This window comes from Denticeps clupeoides, chromosome 19, assembly GCF_900700375.1.
Source record: "Denticeps clupeoides chromosome 19, fDenClu1.1, whole genome shotgun sequence".
NCBI classification, from domain to species: Eukaryota; Metazoa; Chordata; class Actinopteri; order Clupeiformes; family Denticipitidae; genus Denticeps; species Denticeps clupeoides.
In genome coordinates this window covers 19,589,918-19,612,037 of record NC_041725.1, presented here as the reverse complement: position 1 = coordinate 19,612,037, position 22,120 = coordinate 19,589,918, and the positions used below count along the sequence as shown (strand labels likewise).

At 47.2% G+C, this 22,120-nt stretch overlaps 2 protein-coding genes across 2 annotated transcripts; both read right to left on the bottom strand.

Moving 5' to 3' along the window:
- Positions 1-9: 9 nt before the first annotated feature.
- On the bottom strand, positions 10-10,199 carry b4galt6 (UDP-Gal:betaGlcNAc beta 1,4- galactosyltransferase, polypeptide 6). Its single transcript, XM_028961599.1, has 9 exons — positions 9,796-10,199; positions 6,417-6,533; positions 6,222-6,335; positions 5,976-6,097; positions 5,472-5,588; positions 5,152-5,339; positions 2,591-2,713; positions 2,395-2,496; positions 10-2,144 (listed from the first exon to the last, which is right to left on the bottom strand). Exons 1-9 carry the CDS (start codon positions 9,929-9,931, stop codon positions 1,997-1,999), a joined length of 1,167 nt encoding a protein of 388 aa, XP_028817432.1. The 5' UTR covers positions 9,932-10,199; the 3' UTR covers positions 10-1,996.
- A 4,588-nt stretch (positions 10,200-14,787) lies between these two features.
- opn7a (opsin 7, group member a) lies at positions 14,788-21,850 on the bottom strand. Its single transcript, XM_028962849.1, has 6 exons — positions 21,763-21,850; positions 21,465-21,627; positions 20,989-21,116; positions 19,312-19,652; positions 16,012-16,353; positions 14,788-15,048 (listed from the first exon to the last, which is right to left on the bottom strand). Exons 1-6 carry the CDS (start codon positions 21,848-21,850, stop codon positions 14,788-14,790), a joined length of 1,323 nt encoding a protein of 440 aa, XP_028818682.1.
- Positions 21,851-22,120: the final 270 nt, after the last annotated feature.

The following is a 22,120-nucleotide window of genomic DNA, read 5'->3' as shown; positions in this document are numbered from 1 at the left end:
CAGTCCACGTTTTCAACTGTAAACTTTAATGATCGTTACAGCGAACTGCAGTGAACTGGCAGAACGGAAGATTCTCCAATCGGGATAGTGTGGTCAATCGAATGAGCCAGAGTCACACGAAACTGGTGTTAAGGTGACCCCACCACCAGGGTCAGCAAAGGCCAGGTACCTCAGCTCTACAGACCAAACTAAATTATAATAACAAACTAAAATAAAAATCTAATTTAGAAAATATGTGTCACCTCTAATTACATTTTGACCACCCGCCCCGCCCCGTCCCCAGTGATGATAAAATAAAAAACAAAAAAAGGCACAAACATGAATACTGCAGAAGATGTAAAACTACGACAACTGTCCTGTGATCACTTTCACTCGGGTTGGACCTTCAGCAAAAACAGACCGGGCGGGGCTTAAAATGTGGTTCAGTCTGCACACATACATACACACACACACACACACACACGTACACACCAGTGATGCAAAGACGACAACCACAAGCACCACCAACAGAACCGAACTGGACCATGACACACTTCCACACACTCAGTCTTTGAGATGGTCCTCCTACACACACACACACACACACACACACACACACACACACACACACACACACACTGAGGGGCTGGGAGGAAGAGACTTTGGCACCTGAACAGAATCAGCCTTCTCAGTTTTTCGGGAATTATTTGCCTTGGTTGGTGGGACGTTCTTCACCGAAATGCGTGACATGTACGACGGGGCCAGATCAAACACAGACTTTAGCCCAGCGCCTTGGTAACTGTTGCTATGTAAACAGGGAGACGGGCGCTCATATATTTCCTGGAGAAAGGGGCACAACTAACAAATATTGGTGAAGATCCGTGGGAATAAGTAATATTTATAAAATAAAAAAAAGCACAGAACATCTAAAAAGTGTAAAAGCCAGCAGACGGTACTGTACAGTGAATAAACGCGGGGAATATATTTACACAGCATATGCACGTGCACCGTACGTGACGATGCGTGTGGACGAGCGCTCGCCAACACTGGTCCTCTGGTAACTAGCGGCGCTCAAAACTTCAGAAGTCTTCATGGCCCCCCGACTGCACGACAGCCATTCGAGAACGCGGCCGTCCTCACACCTGGCCTCCCGTCGGCCCAGAGTGCCCCTCCCACTCCCACAAACCCCGCCTCCTCCCACCGGTTTCTAACAGCACTTCAAACACAATAGAAAAAATAAAGCCACAAAGAAAGAAAGGAAATACATCTCTCTCTCGCGCTCTCTCTGTAAGAGAAGAAAAAATAAATTAAAGATTTGGAGAAGGTAAGGCATGCACGACGCTGCGTAGCTTCCTACATTTACACACTGTTCGATGTGTAGAAAGTCAGGCCCATGTAACGCACTTCATTCTTTGTATTTGTTTATTAGCCTTTTTTTTTTTTTTTTCCAGTAAAGAAAATCTATATAGCTGCCAAAAAAAGACGTGAGTGTGTGTGGTGACCTGAAGGCAGGTACGCTGACGTTCCACCCATGCCGCAACACGCTGGAGCGCGTCTCGATTAAAACAAAAAAACAGGAATAAATACCCGGCCATTTACGTCACGCACAAGAACTCGGCGGCCTTTTCTTTAAAATGATACGTGTAGAAAAATGAACCCGTTGCGTAGTGTAAAAAAAAAACAGTCTGTTGGCTTGTATGGTACAGCGGCAGCGCTGATCTAACAGCTGAGCGGAAAGTGCGCCGACAGGAAGTGACGATATCGAGCCAACAGCCTATTACAGTTAAGGCTCTGATGTAAACATCTTATTGGTTGACATTGGCAAATCCCCGCCTCCTGACGTGCAGCGTGACGCGGACTAAAGCAGCTAAAGCTTATGGACACAAACATGCACTTGGGAGAGTCCAACACACACAGTAACGATACCCCCTAACCCCAAAAACACAGACTGCTCAAGTTCTATTCAACCACGTTCCTTCCTCTCCCATCACACACGCGCGCGTGTGCAGGGGTGTGTTCAGTAGTCGCTGATGGGCGCCAGCTCTGGGTGCAGGTCCACACTGACGTTCTTGTACAGGCCGGTGACGGACACCTCTGGACTGTAGTGGAGGTTGCTCAGGCCATCGAGGTGCTGACGCTCCTTGGAGTAGCGCAGCAACTTGTACCTGCAGCAGACAGCGTGGTCAGAGGCGGGCGGAGCTCGTTACAGTGCCAGTAGCCTAGCGGGTAACACACTGGCCTGTAAAGGCCCAGGTTCAAATCCCACTTACTACCATCGTGTGCCTGAGCAAGACACGTAACCCTGAGTGTCTCCAGGGAAGGACTGTCCCTGTCACTACTGGTTATTAGTCGCTCTGCATAAGTCCGTCTGGTAAATGCGGTAAATGTAAATATAACCAATATATTGGTACTGACCTGCCCAGGAACTGCACTTCCCCTCTGTGATGGTGTGGGATTGATTTGTATTTGCCGATTTCCCCCTCCGGTCGTGTAACATTAAATCCAGCATAGTGCACTCTGGGGGGAAAAAAAAAAGAAAACACACTTCAGCCGTGTGCGTCTCACACGTCGTCCCCACCCACATCCCGAACTCATTTAACTCCGCCCCCACCTGTTCCACAGGTCGTCGTCCTCGCCCCCCCAGCCCCAGAATGCATTGGGAAAACCGTTGATCTTGCGGAACTGTTGCACGGTGAGGCCGCTCACGCCGCCGAAGAACGCGTTGTAGGGAAGCCTGGATGGAAAAAAAAAAAAAAAAAAAAAAAAAAAGAGACAGAGACACACATCATTAGACGTCCCTCTGACAAACGACATACTTCCTGAGCCTCAATATGTTGTCATGGCGATGGACTCCATACGTGATCGTGTGTCCACACTCGGGATCTTGTTTCGCGAGCGCGCATATGCCGTAGGGCCATTCTGCCTTAACAGGACAAATATTTGCCAGTGATCATCCTGACAACGGCGCCACAGATACGGCCTTTGGAACGCCGGCCAGAACGGAATAGCGGCACGATTCGGGTACATGCTGCATGCTAAATAAATACGTATCTACGCACGTACATGTATATATATATACACAATACAGGGAGTGCAGAATTATTAGGCAAATGAGTATTTTGTCCACATCATCCTCTTCATGCATGTTATCTTACTCCAAGCTCGAAAGCCTACTACCAATTAAGCATATTAGGTGATGTGCATCTCTGTAATGAGAAGGGGTGTGTCTAATGACATCAACACCCTATATCAGGTGAGAATAATTATTAGGCAACTTCCTTTCCTTTGGCAAAATGGGTCAAAAGAAGGACTTGACAGGCTCAGAAAAGTCAAAAATAGTGAGATATCTTGCAGAGGGATGCAGCACTCTTAAAATTGCAAAGCTTCTGAAGCGTGATCATCAAACAATCAAGCGTTTCATTCAAAATAGTCAACAGGGTCGCAAGAAGCGTGTGGAAAAACCAAGGCGCAAAATAACTGCCCATGAACTGAGAAAAGTCAAGCGTGCAGCTGCCCAGATGCCACTTGCCACCAGTTTGGCCATATTTCAGAACTGCAACATCACTGGAGTGCCCAAAAGCACAAGGTGTGCAATACTCAGAGACATGGCCAAGGTAAGAAAGGCTGAAAGACGACCACCACTGAACAAGACACACAAGCTGAAACGTCAAGACTGGGCCAAGAAATATCTCAAGACTGATTTTTCTAATGTTTTATGGACTGATGAAATGAGAGTGAGTCTTGATGGGCCAGATGGATGGGCCCGTGGCTGGATTGGTAAAGGGCAGAGATCTCCAGTCCAACTCAGACGCTAGCAAGGTGGAGGTGTAGTACTGGTTTGGGCTGGTATCATCAAAGATGAGCTTGTGGGGCCTTTTCAGGTTGAGGATGGAGTCACGCTCAACTCCCAGTCCTACTGCCAGTTTCTGGAAGACACCTTCTTCAAGCAGTGGTACAGGAAGAAGTCTGCATCCTTCAAGAAAAACATGATTTTCATGCAGGACAATGCTCCATCACACGCGTCCAAGTACTCCACAGCGTGGCTGGCAAGAAAGGGTATAAAAGAAGAAAAACTAATGACATGGCCTCCTTGTTCACCTGATCTGAACCCCATTGAGAACCTGTGGTCCATCATCAAATGTGAGATTTACAAGGAGGGAAAACAGTACACCTCTCTGAACAGTGTCTGGGAGGCTGTGGTTGCTGCTGCACGCAACACTGACAGAATCCATGGATGGCAGGCTTTTGAGTGTCCTTGCAAAGAAAGGTGGCTATATTGGTCGCTGATTTGTTTTTGTTTTGTTTTTGAATGTCAGAAATGTATTTTTGTGAATGTGGAGATGTTATATTGGTTTCACTGGTAAAAATAAATAATTGAAATGGGTATATATTTGTTTTTTGTTAAGTTGCCTAATAATTATGCACAGTAATAGTCCCTTGCACACACAGATATCCCCCTAAAATAGCTAAAAATAAAAACAAACTAAAAACTACTTGCCTAATAATTCTGCACTCCCTGTACAGTCACACAAAAACGCGTTAAATTCAGAGATGGTCGAGGGTAGTGTTGCTTTTGTCAACTAAACTAATGAAGAAATATCTTCATCTACGAGACGTAAACGCTGTTCATGTGACTAACTATAATGCAATATTTCGCATAATATTGTTAATGAATAAAAACAACAAAAAAAGACTAAATATGGTTTTAAAGACAAAAAACGTACTAAAATATCTCTTCACTTTGGTTGACAAAAACTAGACAAGACGTTATTTCGATACTTTATCACAGGAAGATGACCTTGTTAAGTAATGCCTTTTTGTCCGTTCTACTCGTTTTTTGTACTATATTGACTGGGTTAAATAGAATTGCATTACTTGCATTATAAAAAAAATAAATAAATAATAAAAAAAATAGACTAAAATACAGTTTTCATTTCACTAAATCTAGACTAAAATACTCATGGGTAAATAAGAGTAAAATGCTCAGACGTTTATTCAACTGAAACTTGACTAGGCTAAAATGAGGCTGGACGTGACTAAGACAAATAAAAACTAAAAGTAAGACAGACCACCAAAAAGAACGTATGGTCGAGCGTTAGTTGGACCCTGTACGATGAAAACCCTGCGGTGTGTTTACAGCGCCACGCCAGTCAGCGCCGTCATGTGACTCACGTGTACATGTACTTGTCCAGCTTGGCAGCGAAGTGGCGCGGCATGTGCGTGCAGCCGTAGTAATTCCGATCGTTCTCCGGGATGTGGTCCACATCGTGGAACACCAGGCAGTCCCAGTCCAGGTCCTTCATGGCCTCTCTGAAGCCCACGTTAAACAGCATGGCACGATTAAATGGCTGCGTCCCTGTCTACACACACACACACACACACACACACCAAATTCAATTCAAATTGAACAACAGCACACAAAGCAATAAATCAACACGTTCTGCGACACACAAAGTCCCCAACGTGTCCCAACATCTCGGCCACTCGTGTACCTGCTCAATGACGTAGAAGGCAAACTGCAATCTCTGGCGCTGCAGCATCGGTGTGAGGTGCAGGAGGAGGATGGGAAGATGTTCGTGGCGGTTCCTGAAAGGGATGAGTACAGCCACCTGAGACGGGAGGGAGGGGGGGACACAGACGGACCCGGGGGGGGGGGGAAGGAGTGAGCCGGGGAGTGAGGGGATAAGACACCATGTTAGTGCAGAATAAACGTCAGCAGAATGGCAGCATATGGATATGAGCACAGGAGGCATGTAAGTGTTTTATGGAAGTGGGCGGGGCATGTTTTTATTACACACACACTCATCAGTAAGCATGCAGTCTGGCATCAATGTCATTTTTAGATGTACAACGGACACGTTTTAGGCGTCTGTACAGCGACATGTTGACCCAAAACAGACAAAAACGTAAAAAAGCGACGTCAGCATGGCAATGTGACCGTGACACAAGTGGCTCTGCGTGTCTGTACGCGTGGGTGAACGAGCATCGATACAAACCTTCCAGCGAGGTTTACAGTCGGTGGGCTGCCAGTGTCCGCCGTATTGAAGACCCAGGTGTTTGAACCAAACTTCCAGCTCCTCCAGAGGAATCTCCGTCATGTTCACCTCCATGGGACCCTCTGCAACACACACACACACACACACACACACACACACACACACACACACACACACACACATTAGATTACCAGCAGAGGACCTCGTACGTCTTCAACACAGGGCACGGTGACGTTGTGGACTCACTCATAGAAGGCAGACGCTCGGGACAAGGCATGTTGAAGGAATAGGTGAAGTTCTCAGGCAGGTACGTGGTTGGCTGAACAACAAACTCACTGGAGCTGTTCCCGTCGGGGTAATCTGGGGACGCGTCACACACACACACACGTTAAATACACAAATTAAATAGGCAGGAATAATAAACTGTGCTGTGCCACTCACCTGTGCCATTCAGGGTGCTGTTCTTGTTGGTGTAGAGCCGGATCATGTGACCGAAGGTGCGCACGTTGTCCCGCAACATCATGCCCTGGTACTGCATCATGAAGTAGTACGTGTTTGCTGAGAGAGAGACGTCACAGAGCAACATCAGCCAAAATTACTCGGCCTCCTTCTGAGCACTCGACACAGAGACCGGTGACAAATCAGCCGATACGAGCGCAGGACACGGTCCGCCACCCGGCCAGCAACTTTCACTAAAAACGGCACGATTCTGAGTGGACAAGAGAGACAAAAACCTTTAAACAATGACAGGATGTGTGCAGTCTGAGCTGCAATGCAATGTTGTTCTCCATCTGTAGACGTTCACTTGCAGGAGATCGTCGGGAGAGGCCGACGCCCAGTTCTTCTACCTCCATCTCTACACAGCAATATTAACGTTTTCATTTTACCAGCATTACTTCTACGTTTTACACTTTTACATAGTGCCTTCACAGTTAATGTTGAGAGGATGGAAAACCTTTAACCAGTTCCACTATTGACTTAAGCTATTGCACAGTACCGTATATACTTTACATCCATTTTTATATATTTCCAGTACACTCATACATATTTATATTTCGCAGTTTCCTGATATCATAATGTACTTTTGATATAAACTTTTTTTTAGTTATTCTATTTATTTTTGCTGCTCTTATAATCTACTGTCCACTTTCTTCCATGAATATGCAAAATAAAGGATGATAATCTAATTTAAAGTGAAGTGATTGTCATTGTGATACACAGCAGCACAGCACACGGTGCACACAGGGAAATGTGTCCTCTGCATTTAACCATCACCCTGAGTGAGCAGTGGGCACCATGACAGGCGCCCGGGGAGCAGTGTGTGGGGACGGTGCTTTGCTCGGTGGCACCTCAGTGGGGATCGGGATTCTTAACCGCTAGGACACCACTAAAACACTTTAATCTGCAATACTCATTATCGGCATGAGGGATAAATCCAGAACAAATGAGCAATGTCCGCACTGAACGAGGAGCGAATTAACCTCCTGCTCCAAAATATAGAAATCAGGGACGAGAAAGAGAATTTATTCAAAGCAAACAAGTGCGACACAAACTACTCCTCCACGATTCAAGGAGCTCGGTGCAGGTCTCCATGCAGAGGATTATTATTCCATGGCCACAAAACAGATGGAAATGTTTCATTTTGGACTATGTGGACTTTCTGAGCCACGATAAACATTCATCTTTAACCCACACGAGTTTCTTTTGACTTGGTATCATGTGACAATATTCTACAATTTTCGGCTGAACAGATCACCACACAGGACGTTCTGCTTTGGGATTTGATGTGCCAGTAGCCATGGAGATAAAAACCTACAGCTTGACAACAGTAGGGGTGAAACACAAAACCGTTCATCTGTGTACACAGCCACCTGTCCTTTGGCCTTCGTTTCAGGAACGGTAATCGCTAGAACGTTAAAAATCGACTTTTCCACATTTGTAATACAGCTGAGGTGGAACCATCTGTATAAGCAAGAAAGAGGCGGGTGGAAAAACAGGTTTGATGTGAAAGGCGTGCGTGCCTGGGCTCCGGGAAGGAGGTGGAAAACACCGCGTGACACTTCAGGCCATTCTAAGCTCAGCGTTTAACCCGGAGGAGAGACACATTAGCCCAGTTTCTGGAAAGCCCATGTGGACTGAACACGGACATCGTCCGGAGGCAGGAAGAAGGCCAAACACATGATGTTCTATGGGTGACAATTATAGCAGTTGGCAGACATGAGTGACACTACAGGACATTACAACAATCCTGCCACATAACATGTATGATAATTATACAGAAAACAATATGCTGCAATATTAAATTACTACGTAAAATTATATACAATTTCATTCTGTACGTAGTATATGTTACTATAAAATCCTACGATACTGAGTGAAATTACTCAGTATTATATTACTGAGTTTTAGCCTTAGTTCTTTGAAACAGCCCCTTCCTGAACAATCTAATGTGTTATAATAATGTAAAATAATGAAGGCTCTCCTACACATGGAGAACAATGTTATATCTTTCTCTACACACATAAAAAAATGATTCTCAGATATTAAAATTTATACACTAAGATTTTTCATCAACTTCAAAGCCAATTTGCACCGATACTTAAATTCCAGTTTAAAATGTGCCGGGTTCATGGAATTCGCCGGCATTTTCAACAGGCATTGCAGCGGGCAGCCCCTCCCCTGGTAACCTGGAGGACCCCATGTTTTGTCTGGAAGTATTTCGGTTCAAGATCAATTTTAATCGTTGTAGTCGCTGTAAATGTGTTTTATTAAATGTTAATTTGATTCGCAAATCGTGGCCACCATCGTCAGGCGAGGGAGACGCCAAAATGGATGCTGAGGAGGTGAAACAGAGAAAGGCAGCCTTTTAAAAAGCCCTGATTACAGCTCTCTAATGCCAAGTTCAGCTCAGAAACATTAAAACACATTTCTTTCATGTTTTCTTCCATTTCTGTATGTTGTATATGGTGTTTGACTTTTTCTTTATTAAATGAAATATATTTAAAAGCTCCTGCGGTATCGGGAATAGTATCGGTATCAAGTTTCAGTATCGTGATAAGCCGAACACACATCAGGTCATTGTTCCAAGAAAAGAAGGAAATTCTGCAATAAAATGTACATGAATATTTGACGTATTTTAGTTGCATTCATAAAATGTTGGTTTTGGATTATTCTCGATCTGCTGCACGGGACATTTTGATGACATCAGTCACTTTGTCCCCATAACTAGTGGTCAGAACTATGAACACGCGTGGCATGCACGTAGTACTTATGCTTTACTACTGGGCACCTCGATCTAAAAACGTATGACAAAAAACGTACAAGCAGGTTGAAAACTTGCCACGTGAAAACTAGTCTCACTTGTTAAAACCAAAACTCTACAAGCATTCTGAAACAACTATTGCACCGAATAATTCAGAGTATAACGGGTGTCGAATCTGTGCAACGCTTCAATAAAATAATTTTCATGCAATATATGCAACTAAAAAGACCAAGATGGTGTGATGCATGGGTGTAAAATCTACATGAGTGCTGTTTAGTTTAACGTATGATGGCCAGGACCAGGAGTTAAAATACGGTGCATTGTATGAATATTACAATTAAGCCCGATGCACAATTCAGCATAACATATATAAACTGATAATAAGATAATAATTTGCTTTGATTTGAATTGAAATGATGCTCCACGTTATCTGAGTAGCATTTTTGAATTACTTGAGCATTGTGGTTTGATCGTCTCTCTACCCCTCTGATCCGGGTTAATACCGCGTATTGTACAAGCCCGAGCCCGACAGGCGGGGTCACCGCGGGGTCACCTCACCGATGCCCGGCGCCGCGTAGATGAAGTAGAGGCAGGTGGAGGACATGGAGAAGAGGAAGATGAAGGCCAGCAGGGAGCGGCTGGACACCCGCAGCCTCCGCCGCCACTGAGCCATTTTCCGCGACGACGGCCTCATCCGGTCCCGCGGAACCTTCCAGAACCGGCGGCAGGCCGCGAGGCCGCCGCCCCGGGCAGACGGGGCCCCGACGCCCGCTTCTCGCGTGGATTCCCGCCGACGGCGCTACCGCGTCCTCCTCCCGGTCTCCCGCGCCCCCCTCAACGGCGCGACAGCCGCGGCGCCCCGCGGGCTCCGGCGCGACACGAACGCGGCCACCGGGACGACATGAGAGCTGGCGGCGCGTCGCTGCTGCGGCCCCTGCGATGCGGACACGACTTCCGGTGGGCGTGGCCGCGCCGCGTCACTCACGCAGCCCCGCCCTCCCCGAGCTTCCTGTTTTCCCTGCAGAGAATCTGCGGTCCGGAGCGTTATCGATGGTTGACCCGTAATCTTCATTCTTTATTAAATCATCAGAATATCTTTATAATCAGTGTAATAAATTCGAGGTTATGAGGTGTTATGAGCAGTATCGCCACTATATTCCCTTTATCTGTAATGCATAATATAGTCAGGGCAGGGTATAAATCTGAACATCTTTGTATTGTTTTAATATAATTTATACAATGTATTAACCAAACTGAATGAATATGTAATTAATTTGTTTTTGATTTCGTAATAATACTTGAATTCCAGCACTTGGTACGGCCCAGTTTAAGTTAATGAGAAGATCTGCTACTTGCCAAATTGCACTACTTGCCCAAGTCCGACTGTCAAAAATGATCAGGAAGGAAAGAAAGGAATTTCAGTTATTAACACACTCACGTTATAGCCAAACATGTTCGCTGAACACTATCTTTATTTCATAAGAATAATATCATAGACCCAAAAAATGAGAGCGTAGAACACTACACCTTCCTCTTTAGAGAATACTTACATTTGTAACTTATTTATAGTCTGAAGTATGTAAGAAAAAGTACCACAGAGTGAATAAAATGATTGTATTCATGGTTTGAGTCCTAGTGAACCAGAGCTGGATGTATGTAAATGTCCATTTTAAATAGGTGCGTGTAATAATGTGGCTGTGTGTTGGCAAGGATCTCACGATACGACACAATTCACTGTCATGAATCTGTGGTGTGCATTATAGTTCCAGAGCACCAGGACGGGAAATAACCAGCAGGTGGCGCACGTGTTAACTTTATGCTGCATGCAGGGGGATTAAAAGTGGAGCCACATATGAGACCGGTGGCATTAATCTGTCCACACGCCCGGGACCCTGTGGACAGAAGCATCGGCTGCACTGAAGCTGTAATTAAGGACTAAAGATGATGTGATCTGAAGGAGATGTAAGGAATTGGGATCTAAAATGACCGAAAAGAAGACGTTCTCCTTGAAGGCAGCGGGCTGGATTTTGAGGGCACATTCCCAGAACCAGGCTGAAGAACAGAAAGCGCTGAAGTCTTTGTAAAGATTTCAGATCAGCGCAGAACGTTTGCTTGCTGTTGTGTGAGGGTTCCTGTCCCATTCCAATATTAATGTGGAACAATTAATGCAACATTCCCATTCCGCAATCATAAAGTTTTCTTTCACACCAGCAAATGGTGGACAGGGGTCTGAAAATGTTACAGAAGAAGGTTCACACGGCTGTGGACATGCCGGTTGCAGGAACCAATTGACCTTCTCAGCGTGCCTTTTCCTGCATGGGACATACGTGGTTCAGCTGCGCCGCTTTATACGAGAGCACCTTCATCTCCTGCATTTGTACAGTGGAAACTTATCTAATCTACTCAGACCTAACGAGTGTCCCTCTAATGAAGGCCGTTTAGGCCCGGTGATGGAAATAACACCAGCATGGTGCATGTTCAAAGCAAGTCTGCCTTTGCGCGGTTCTGTGAAATTAATCGAAGAAGCACCTGGGAGAAGAGGGACCAACAACCCAGCGGGAGATAATTATGAATTTCACTTCACAAGGACGCACGCACTCCTTAACAAGCGTCAGGTCTGGTCCTCACTCGTCTCATTACGCTGGGTGCAGGCTCATCCGCACACTCGTACAGCCAATAAAGGACAGAGTGGTGGTAGTAGTGGTGGCCTAGCGGGTAACACACCTGCCTATGAACCAGAAGACCCGGGTTCAAACCCCACTTACTACCATCGTGTCCCTGAGCAGGACACTTAACCCTGAGTGTCTCCAGGGGGGACTGTCCCTGAAACTACTGACTGTAAGTCGCTCTGGATAAGGGCGTCTGGTGAACGCTGTAAATGTATCCGGAGCCAGGAACTCGAACTCAGAGGTGAAATGTGTCCTCTGCATTTAACCCGGCATCACCCATGAAGCCGTGTGTGGCGGTTCTGATTACGGGTTCGCTTCCTTCCCCGTACTGATGTCTCCAGACTCTCATTGAGCCGCTGAGTTTGGGGGGATTTTCTTGGTCTGAGTCATGAAAGGCAGACGTCACGACTTGCCGAGCTCTTTTACGGAGGAGGAGGACGAGGAGGAGGACGCCTGGTGCTCTCACGTGCGCGGCGAGGAAGAGTGGGCGGGCCGGAGAGGAGAGGAGGAGGACGAGGAGCCGCTCAGCTTCCTCTTCATTAACAGCCAGGAAAAGCTGAATGAGCGAGACGTTCACCGCACACGACATACAGTCCCATTCACTCTCTCTCTCTCACACACACACACACACACACACACACACTGAGCAAAGTGAGTTGCACCACCGTGTGTGTTCATGTTGTATCTTTTGACACGCTGTGTAAGTGAGTGTGTGTGTGAGTACATGTTTTATCTACTATCTAATTCGGAACTCAGCGATGTGTTGCATTCATTGTGCCTCTGTGTGTGTGTGTGTGTGTGTGTGTGTGTGTGTTTTGTATTCTCAGTGCGTCTCTCCACACCAACAGAGCTAAATTTAGCTTCACGTGAGAAGGGGCCACACTAAAAATAGCCGCCACGCCGTCTCTCGCTTCCTCCGCTCCATCACTTCTTCTCTCGTTTTCGCTCGCTGTGTATTCATCTTATTCCTTTTTCTTCTTTTGGCTCGTTAGCTCGTGCATTTGTGTGTGTGTGTGAGTGTGTGTGTGTGTGTGTGTGTGTGTGCAAGCTGCCCCCACATCACGTGTTGCTCTACAGGAAACAAATTTTCTTCTGATTCGAAGCTCTGACGTGAATGAGGACCTCCTTTCATCCTCCCTGAACGTCGCACGAAGAAGCGTTGCTCCAGGCAGTCAGTGGGATGGCAGGTCTGTGTGTGACTTGAACCTGGGAAGGAACGATTAAAACCTGATCTCAGATGGTGAGGAACTTGGTCTCATACCATTTAAACTACATCTGGACAGGAGAACCTCACCTTCACGTCTTATTGCCATGGTGACCAGTGCAGGATCTATTGACTCCTGTTAGAGCTGGAATGGGTGGAGTTGTCAGATTCCAGAGATGATGCCTGTCATTAAATGCTCTCTGGTGGAGTTTGTTCAAATGCTGCTGAGGAATCAGAGATGGTGGTTCTTCTGACACTGATTATCTTTTTCCACTGGAGAATTCACGGCACTCTTACCAGGACCAACATGGCTTCTTGGATGTTGAGCACCATCACACTTGATGGTTAGTTAAATGAGAAGGTCTAGCTTGTGGCTCTCCAACCCTGGCCTTTGAGGGCACCAGCTCTGCATAGACCAGTTCTTTATCTGATCCGCCCTTACTTGTCAACACAGGTCACCCAGATACTCGTTCAGTCCCTAATAATCTCACGACTGGACTACTGTAACTCCCATCTAGCAGGTCTACCACCACAATCCTACCTCACAGCCCTTATTACACCTCGCACTGCACCTCGTATACTCCGAGCCTCCAGTACTGCTCGCCTGGTCCCTCCATCTCTGAAGTTAAAAGGAAGACACTCATCTAGACTCTTCTCCGTCTTGGCCCCTCGGTGGTGGAATGAACTTCCCCTCGAGGTCAGAACAGCTCAGTCACTGAGCACCTTCACACGGCAGCTCAAGACCTTCCTCTTTAGAGAATATTTAGATGAACTTGTAACCTTCTTCTTGTCTGACTTAAGTAATAAAACATAAAAGCACGTTGTAAGTTGCTCTGGATAAGGGCGTCCGCCAAACGGCACACATTTAAATAAAATCCACCACACCTGGTTTAAACCAAAAACTTGGTGCTTACAGGCCTGTTCCATGGGAGCATTAGCCTGGTAGAGCCCTGGTTTATTGACAAGTTCTCATTTTTATCTGAATGTGAATCTCGGGATTCGTTGGTCTGCATTTGTGAGCCACATCTGAATGAACTGGGCTTCTGCTGACCACCGTATCGACTCATCCACCTATTTGTCCAGAAGACAGGATGAAGACCAGTGAGGTTGCATCTCCTGTATTTTATTTAGTCTCAGGACACACACACTCAGCCACATGCTCAGCCATCATCATTGAGCATCTCATCATTCAGCAAATTCACAGTAAGTTTGGCTTGTCACTCAGACTCACAACTTCATCCAAGTTACATCCATCAGCAGTAAAAAAAGGAATAATAATAGTAATGAAAATTACACATTTTTTTCCCAAAACAGCACCATTTACAGAGTCCTTTTACTCTTCAAGTCATGTAGCAAAAGGTGAATTCTTCAGAAATGATACGTAACTAAACCAGGTTCCCTCATGTGTTCCCCTCTCTGGGTGATGGACGTGTGGAACCTGCGGTCTTTATGACTATTCGTTCTTACTGGCTTCTTCGGTAAATTTAATGCAGCAATTCATACGTTCTTCATCATTAAAATGCTGTGATAATGAATCTCCATCCCCCGTTAGAGGAAGCAAGAGGAACACAGAAGGAATGTATTGAGGTCCCTGTGTTGAACAGATACTGGTACAGAGGTCACATCATGCAAACATCAATAAATAATGAGATTGAAAAGAATAAAGATAAATAAAGCTCAGGTGGGCGTGGTCTTCTGCGTGGCAACCGTCTCCAGGGTGATCTCCAGACCCTCCCCCTCGGAACCCGCTTTCCCGTGGACCAGCACCTGCACCGGCCTCTGCACCTGGCCGGCGTGCACGAACGGCGGGGTGCGTGTGTGAACGTGTGAGACTGTGAGCTGCACGGTGTTCATGCCGAGCTGGTGTCCACGCGGGTAGAGGCGGAAACTCTCGAAGGGGTCGTGGCCGAGTTCGCACGCACCCGGTGCTGCCGCGGTCTGATGGGAGAACACACATCGGCTGATAAGGACACAGTAGTGGCTACTAATGCAGGCGGGTAGTGGGTAAAACATTCATCTATGAGCCAGAAGACCCAGGTTCAAACCCCACTTACTACCATTGTGTCCCTGAGCAGGACACTTAACCCTGAGTGTCTCCAGGGGGGGACTGTCCCTGTAACTACTGACTGTACGTCACTTATACAGTCCACTTAACCCACTTATTCAAAAAGTATTTCAGACGAATCTAACACTTACACATGCACACACACACACACACACACTGCACAAGGGTGGTAGTAGCCAAGTGGGTAACACACTCGCCTATGAACCAGAAGACCCAGGTTCAAATCCCACTTACTACCATTGTGTCCCTGAGCAGGACACTTAACCCTAAATTGCTCCAGGGGGGGACTGTCCCCTGTAACTACTGATTGTAAGTTGCTCTGGATAAGGGCGTCTGATAAATGCTGTAAATGCAAATGTAAATGCACAAAATAAAAAAATTTAATCGTCTAGAATGTAACAATTCATCCTCTTGTAAGTTGTTTTGGATAAAAGCGTCTGCCAAGTAAAGTAAAGTAAAGTAAATGTAAGGCGCTCTGGATAACGCCGTCTGGTAAATGCCAGAAATGGTGGCCTAGCGGTTAAGGAAGCGGCCCCGTAATCGGAAGGTTGCCGGTTCGAATCCCGATCTGCCACTGAGCAAAGCACCGTCCCCACACACTGCTCCCCGGGCGCCTGTCATGGCCGCCCACTGCTCACTCAGGGTGATGGTTAAATGCAGCGGACAAATTTCACTGTGTGCACCGTGTGCTGTGACAATCACTAATTAAATGTTCAAGTGAAAGTGAAGTGATTGTCATTGTGATGCACAGTACATGGTGACACATTTAACCATCAGTGAGCAGTGGGACGGCACCATGGCGGTTGGTGACAATGACACACAGACACACAACTCACCACTCCAGGGTGCAAGTTGTCTTTCAGCTCCACCGGGCTCCACAGCGTCTGCAGGCTCTGCTGTTGTGGGTTCAGACACTGGCAGCCGTCGCAGTGACACCGCCACGCCTGGCACAGCGCTGCGGCGCACCGGCGCCCGAGGACGGCCAGGTCCTGGCGGAAGTTGGGTTTGAGCAGCAGGGACACCAGCGGGTTGTAGAGAGGAGACGTCTTGGCGAAGACGGCGGGAACGGCGAACGCCAGCGGAGGGATTTCATCCATGCGCCCGAACGCCGCCCACATGGACACCGCGGCGTACGGACTCCACGCCACCAGGAAACCGATGCACACGGCCACGCTCAGCTGCAGTACACAGAGGGCAAAAATACGGTATCTTGTATCCCAGGGTGACTGGAGAGGAGGAGCTAATTGTCAAAATAGGGAGGAGCATGTAGGCATGATTGACAGCTGTTACATGTTCTACTTCCTCATTCTGGATGATTTAAACCCCTCCCTCCTGTCAATACTTGACACGCCCAGGTGTAGCGCTGCATCCATCTCCTCACTTTCTCCTCCGTCCTCTAGACATTTGTCAGGGGAACATCAGAAATGTGGGACCACGCCAACTACCAACACCAACGTCAAAGTGAAAAGTGAAGTGATTGTCACTTGTGATGCACAGCAAATGTGTCCTCTGCATTTAACCATCCCCCTTGGTGACGGTGGGCACCATGGCAGGCGCCCGGGGAGCAGTGAGTGGGGATGGTACCTTCCTAAAGGTGACCTCAGTGGCCCCTTGGTGGATCGGGATTCGAACCGGCAACCTCCTGGTAAAAAAACTCAACCCCAGTGTAGGACTAATAATCGTGTGGTGCATATCAAAGGTAGATTGTGTGTTGTGCAGTTTTATCAGGTGTTGTGTTATCATTAGCTTGATAGCTTCAGGTTCCCCTGAGGTGTGAATTAGGGGGTAGGACTGCACTATAAATCACTCTCCTAGTGGTGAGCAGCAGTCTTTTTCCCATCCAAAAATTGTACCTTTTCTCTTAATCTTCCATTTTCCACCTTCTCCATTTACCAAACTGCCATCGTGTGTGAAACCCATGTCAGTAGCAGGCTAAGGAGTTCTCGCTACAGAGGCTCTGTTACCAGGAGCCTCATCTACCCCATTTTGAACTGCCAGTCTGCTGACTTCATCTCTGCCTTTACTACTCTCCACTCCCTGGACTTCCTGGCATTAACCGAGACTTGGATGTCCCCTTAGATGTCCACAGCTACACCTGCTGCTCTCTCTTCTGCCCATGGTTTCTCCCACACTCTTAGGAAAACTGGGAGAGATGATGGTACTGGCTTCTTACTATCTCGGAATTGATCCTTTAAACCATTGCCTCTCACACATCTTAAAATTTCTTCTTTTGAGATCCATGCAGTCTTGGTTTCTTCACCGGTGAACATCCTTCTCACTTGGAACAGCGATGTGTTGCAGTCACTTGGAACTTTTATTAATGGACACTCTGCTCAGCAATCTTCCCATGGACATCGCTTTAACTCTCCTAGGGAACTTCAAACTTGACAAACTTGAATCGTCTTGCCTTCTTCCCCTTCTCCACTCTTTCTCCTCGACCAACAGCAGCAGCTCTTCCACCCACAAAAGAGGGAATGTCCTGGACCTGGTCTTCAGTTGTCCCTCTCCACCTACTGACCTTTCTTCTACCCCACTCCACATCTCTGACCACCACATTCTGTCCTTCACCCTCACTCTACCTCTCGGATCCAAGACTGACCACCATCTACCACTCATTCGATATAAACTTCACTCTGTCTCATGTTCATTTGTATCTTCCTGCACTTGTTCATATCTTTCAAGCTGTGACTCATTCTTCTCCTTACCTCTGGAAACGGCCACTAACACTCTCCTCTCCTCACTTTCCCTTTCTATGGGTCATCTCTGTCCTCTATCTTCCAAACCCAAAAGGACTTCTCCTCCTGCTCCCTGGCTATCTGAGACAGTAGTCGAAGGGAACTAAGAGAGGTTATATAAGAAATCACAGCTTGACGGGGCCTGCTGCATTATCAGAAACTTCTACGCAACTTCTCCACTAACCTCACCCCTGCTAAATCTACTTTCTACAAAGCAGAACTGGAAACTTGTCCACAACCTACAAAAACTCAACATATTCTCATCTCTATTGAACCTTCCAACTCCCTCTACTCCATCTTCCATAACTGCTGTAGATTTTGCCAACTTCTTCACAGGGAAGGTTGAGCAAATCTGCCAAACATTCTCCACCACCACAACCCTGAACTCTGAAGACTTGCCGAATGCCTTAGAACAATTTTCAAAACCCACATTAGATTAAACTATTCAGATCATATCTACAGGCAACCAAACCACCTGTTCCATACCCTCCACAATATACCAAACAATCTCTACTCCACACAATCTTCTGAGAAGCTACATGCAGCCAGATAAGCAAAACTCTCGGTGGTTTTTAATCTCCTCGACCTCTCTGCAGTATTTTATAACCACAAGACTCTCCTGTCCATCCTGAATAGTTTGAATTCAGGGCTCGGCATGATGACCGGTCTTACCAAGTGACTTGAATGGATCCACATCTGTTTGACGCAGACTCTCCACTGGCGTCCCTCAGGGCTCAGTGCATGGTCCTCTCCTTTTCTCCCTCTACACGAGATCACTTGGTGAGGTCATTTCCTCACATGGGTTGTCCTACCACTGCTATGCTGAAGACACACAACTCATCTTCTCATCCCCCTAACCCCCCCGCAGCAGATCCAAACATGGGGTTTCAACCTCAGAGCCCTTATTATACTTCACACTGCTCCTCACAATCCCAGACAGCCCTCTCCCCAGCCACCTCCACCAGCTCCTCCGGCAGGACCCCAAGGCGTTCCCAGACCAGACCAGACTTCTCCAGCGTGTCCTAGATCGACCCAGGGGCCTCCTGCCAGCAGGACATGCTTGAAACACCTCACCAGGGAGGCGTCCAGGAGGCATCCTGACCAGATGCCTGAACCACCTCAACTGGCTCCTGTGGAGGAGCAGCTCTTGTCTTCTCTCCACCACCTTACGTTGGACAATGTCCAACAGTCCTGAAGGTTTATACCAAACACTTTCTTATCATTCACTCATGTTAATGAGCGTCTCATCAACCGAATGATGATGACAATAGTGAACAAAGCAGCCATGAAGGTAAAAAGAGGAAAAACCAGATTCATCAAACATACTTCACGTTCTCCTCATACTACAAATACCAAATATGTCTCCATCGTAGTCTCCAGAACTGTGTAATGTTCCCTCACCTTCACGATGACACTCTGCGCGTCCCCGGTGTGAGTGTGAGTGTGTGAGGGCCAGTGCTGCCGCAGGGCGCGGCGCGAGTCCCGGACCGTCAGGAGGATGAGTGCGTACGAGGCGGCGATGAGGCCGGACGGCACCACGTAGCAGCAGAAGAGCAGCAGCAGCGTGTAGCACCGCGCCGCCGCCTCGCGGCCCGACCGCGCCCAGTCGATGCAGCAGGCCGTGCCGTACGGCTCCGGCCCGAACGCGCCCAGGTGCAGCAGCGGCAGGGCGGCGAACAGGAGGGCGTACGCCCACACACACGCCACCAGAAGCTGGCCGTGGGCGTGGCTGAACCGGTTACCTGCACACACATACACAGGCAGATACGGACCGTTTATACCGCGATTTCCTGCCGGATCTTATCGGTCTCCAAGTGTCCAGAGGTCCACATCGCGACAGTATCGTTCAGTATCGAAGCAGACATGGATCATGTTATATCATGATGACTTTCTGCCGCCGGTATGAAACTCGCGTTAAAAAAGTAGTCCCGGTAGAGCCTGTGGCGGCCGCTCAGCGGCCTTGTTCTGGCACGGCGGTCCAAGTTTACATTTTTAAACTTTGCCCACTGTCCGCCATGACGTATTTTCGTGCGACCTTTAGAATTGTAAGATGGGACGTCGCAGGGCCACGACGTTTCTGCGCCTGTGTTGTTCATGGAGATTCAACACCTCCGTTTTACATGTCTTTGTCGGGCGGCATTGCAGCAATTGGCGGCCCCAGACGGGAGACTCTGAGGGCGTGACGAAAGAAACAAGAAATTCTGATTGGTCTGTGACAACTTCCTGTGGGTCAAATGTATAAAGCGTGTTCACGTGTGGGAACGGGCACTTTTTCCCGGCTGCTTTTCCATCGAAACCGGACCTTCCGGCTTTCGAGTCTTTTCTCTCCTCCCATTTTTCTCCTGGATCAGGTGATGTCTCTGAAGTTTGGTTCTGGTTGAAGCTGTTCTGTCCTTTTCTATCTTTTCCTCCTGTCTCTCATCTTGGTTTTCTCTGTAACCTTGGTACCTTTTTACATACAACATCCACATGTAACTGCAATAATAATTTACCGGTGTTAATAAATTAGAAAAGGTTCATCTTTTAACCTCTATTGTGCCACGCCTCTTTCAGCCAGGTAACACCAAGTTGGAGTGGTTTGAATACAGTGCTTTTGTGTGTAGAGAGAGAGTTTTTCACTCTGTTCTCCCCGGTTTTTACAGAATCGAAGCGGTAGTGGAGGAAAAGCTGATCTTACCAGTCTCCAAGTGTCCAGAGATCGTTTTAGCATTTAGAAAACCACACACATCCTGCGGTGAACGCAGCGCATTGAGCTCAACTCAACTGATCTTGTCGCTCTCCAAGTGTCCAGAGGTCCGACATTATCATTTTAGCGTTTAGAAAACCGCACACATCTTGTGTGTTGAGCTCAACTCGCTGTTTTTTTAAGAAGCAGCATGAACATCGCGGCGAGAGTAGCGCTGCCGCGCTCGGTCTGAAAGCGGCTTTAGGTCGAAGCAGAAAAACTCTCGTCATTCAGTCCACGCCCACCTGACACCACAGACGTCTGACCAGACGTTTTTCTGGGGTCACCAACTTATACATATTCAGTTGTGTGTGTGTGTGTGTGTGTGTGTGTGAGTGAGTGTGTGTTCTGACCATAAAGGGGATAGCAGACTTTGAGGCAGCAGATGGTGCTGAGTACGGTGAGGGTCGCCAGGCTGCAGATGCCGAACAGAACTCCACAGAATGCATAGAACACACACACCACCCGGCCAAACAACCACCTATATACACACACACACACACACACACACACACACACACACACACACAGCAAAAGAGAGAGAGAGAGCATCCTGCCATGTAGAGAGGAAACTGTACAGATTACAATAATATTAATAATTTTACCTTCTGGTATGATGGGATTCATTCCTATTTATTTGTCAAACTTGCATATCTGAGACTGTTTGTTTTTATCCCCAGAATATGTATTATACACAAAGAACACAAATGAAAACAATATCCCCTAATGATGCATCATGGGACAGATTAATGACCATGGTGATTAATGATCTCATGGAGCCAAATCCTCTCAGATGTGGAATGGACCCGGGGTTGGAGGGGGGATTCACCTGTGGTAGAAGCTGGAGCTGACAGCCAGAGGGTAAAGGGTAAAGGTCATACCGAGGTCACTGCACGCCAGGTTAACGATGAAAAGCTCGGCGGGTTTCAGCAGCTGTTTCTTCTGATAGGAGACGTAGAGCAGTATGCTGTTCCCACACAGAGAACACACACCTTGACAAACACACACACACACACACACACACACTAGAATTAACCAAGACCAGGTACACTCTTCTTCGCCTTATTATTATATAGTTGCTGAATTAATTTTGATGATAATAATAAACATATTCGATGGACCCTCACCGAATATGGAGTAGGTGACCGCAACGGCGATGTCTGCAGCTGGCGAAATACTGGAATCAAACGTGATGTTATCGGCCAGCACACCCATCTACAGCAGAATGGACAGATAGCTGTTTACACACACACACACACACACACACACACACACGCACACACACAGACAACGGTACAACCAAAGAACTTAAGCATGAAAGGCATGTCCTCACTGGAGGTGTGGGTGTGTGTTTTAGCTTCAGTCGTCTGGCTGGTTAAACAACACAGCCGGAGCACCGGAGATTTAACCCAAAGTCGAATAAGACAGAAAATCCAGATAATATCTGATCGCCGAGTTTCCTGCGTTGTCCTGCACTGGCCTGAA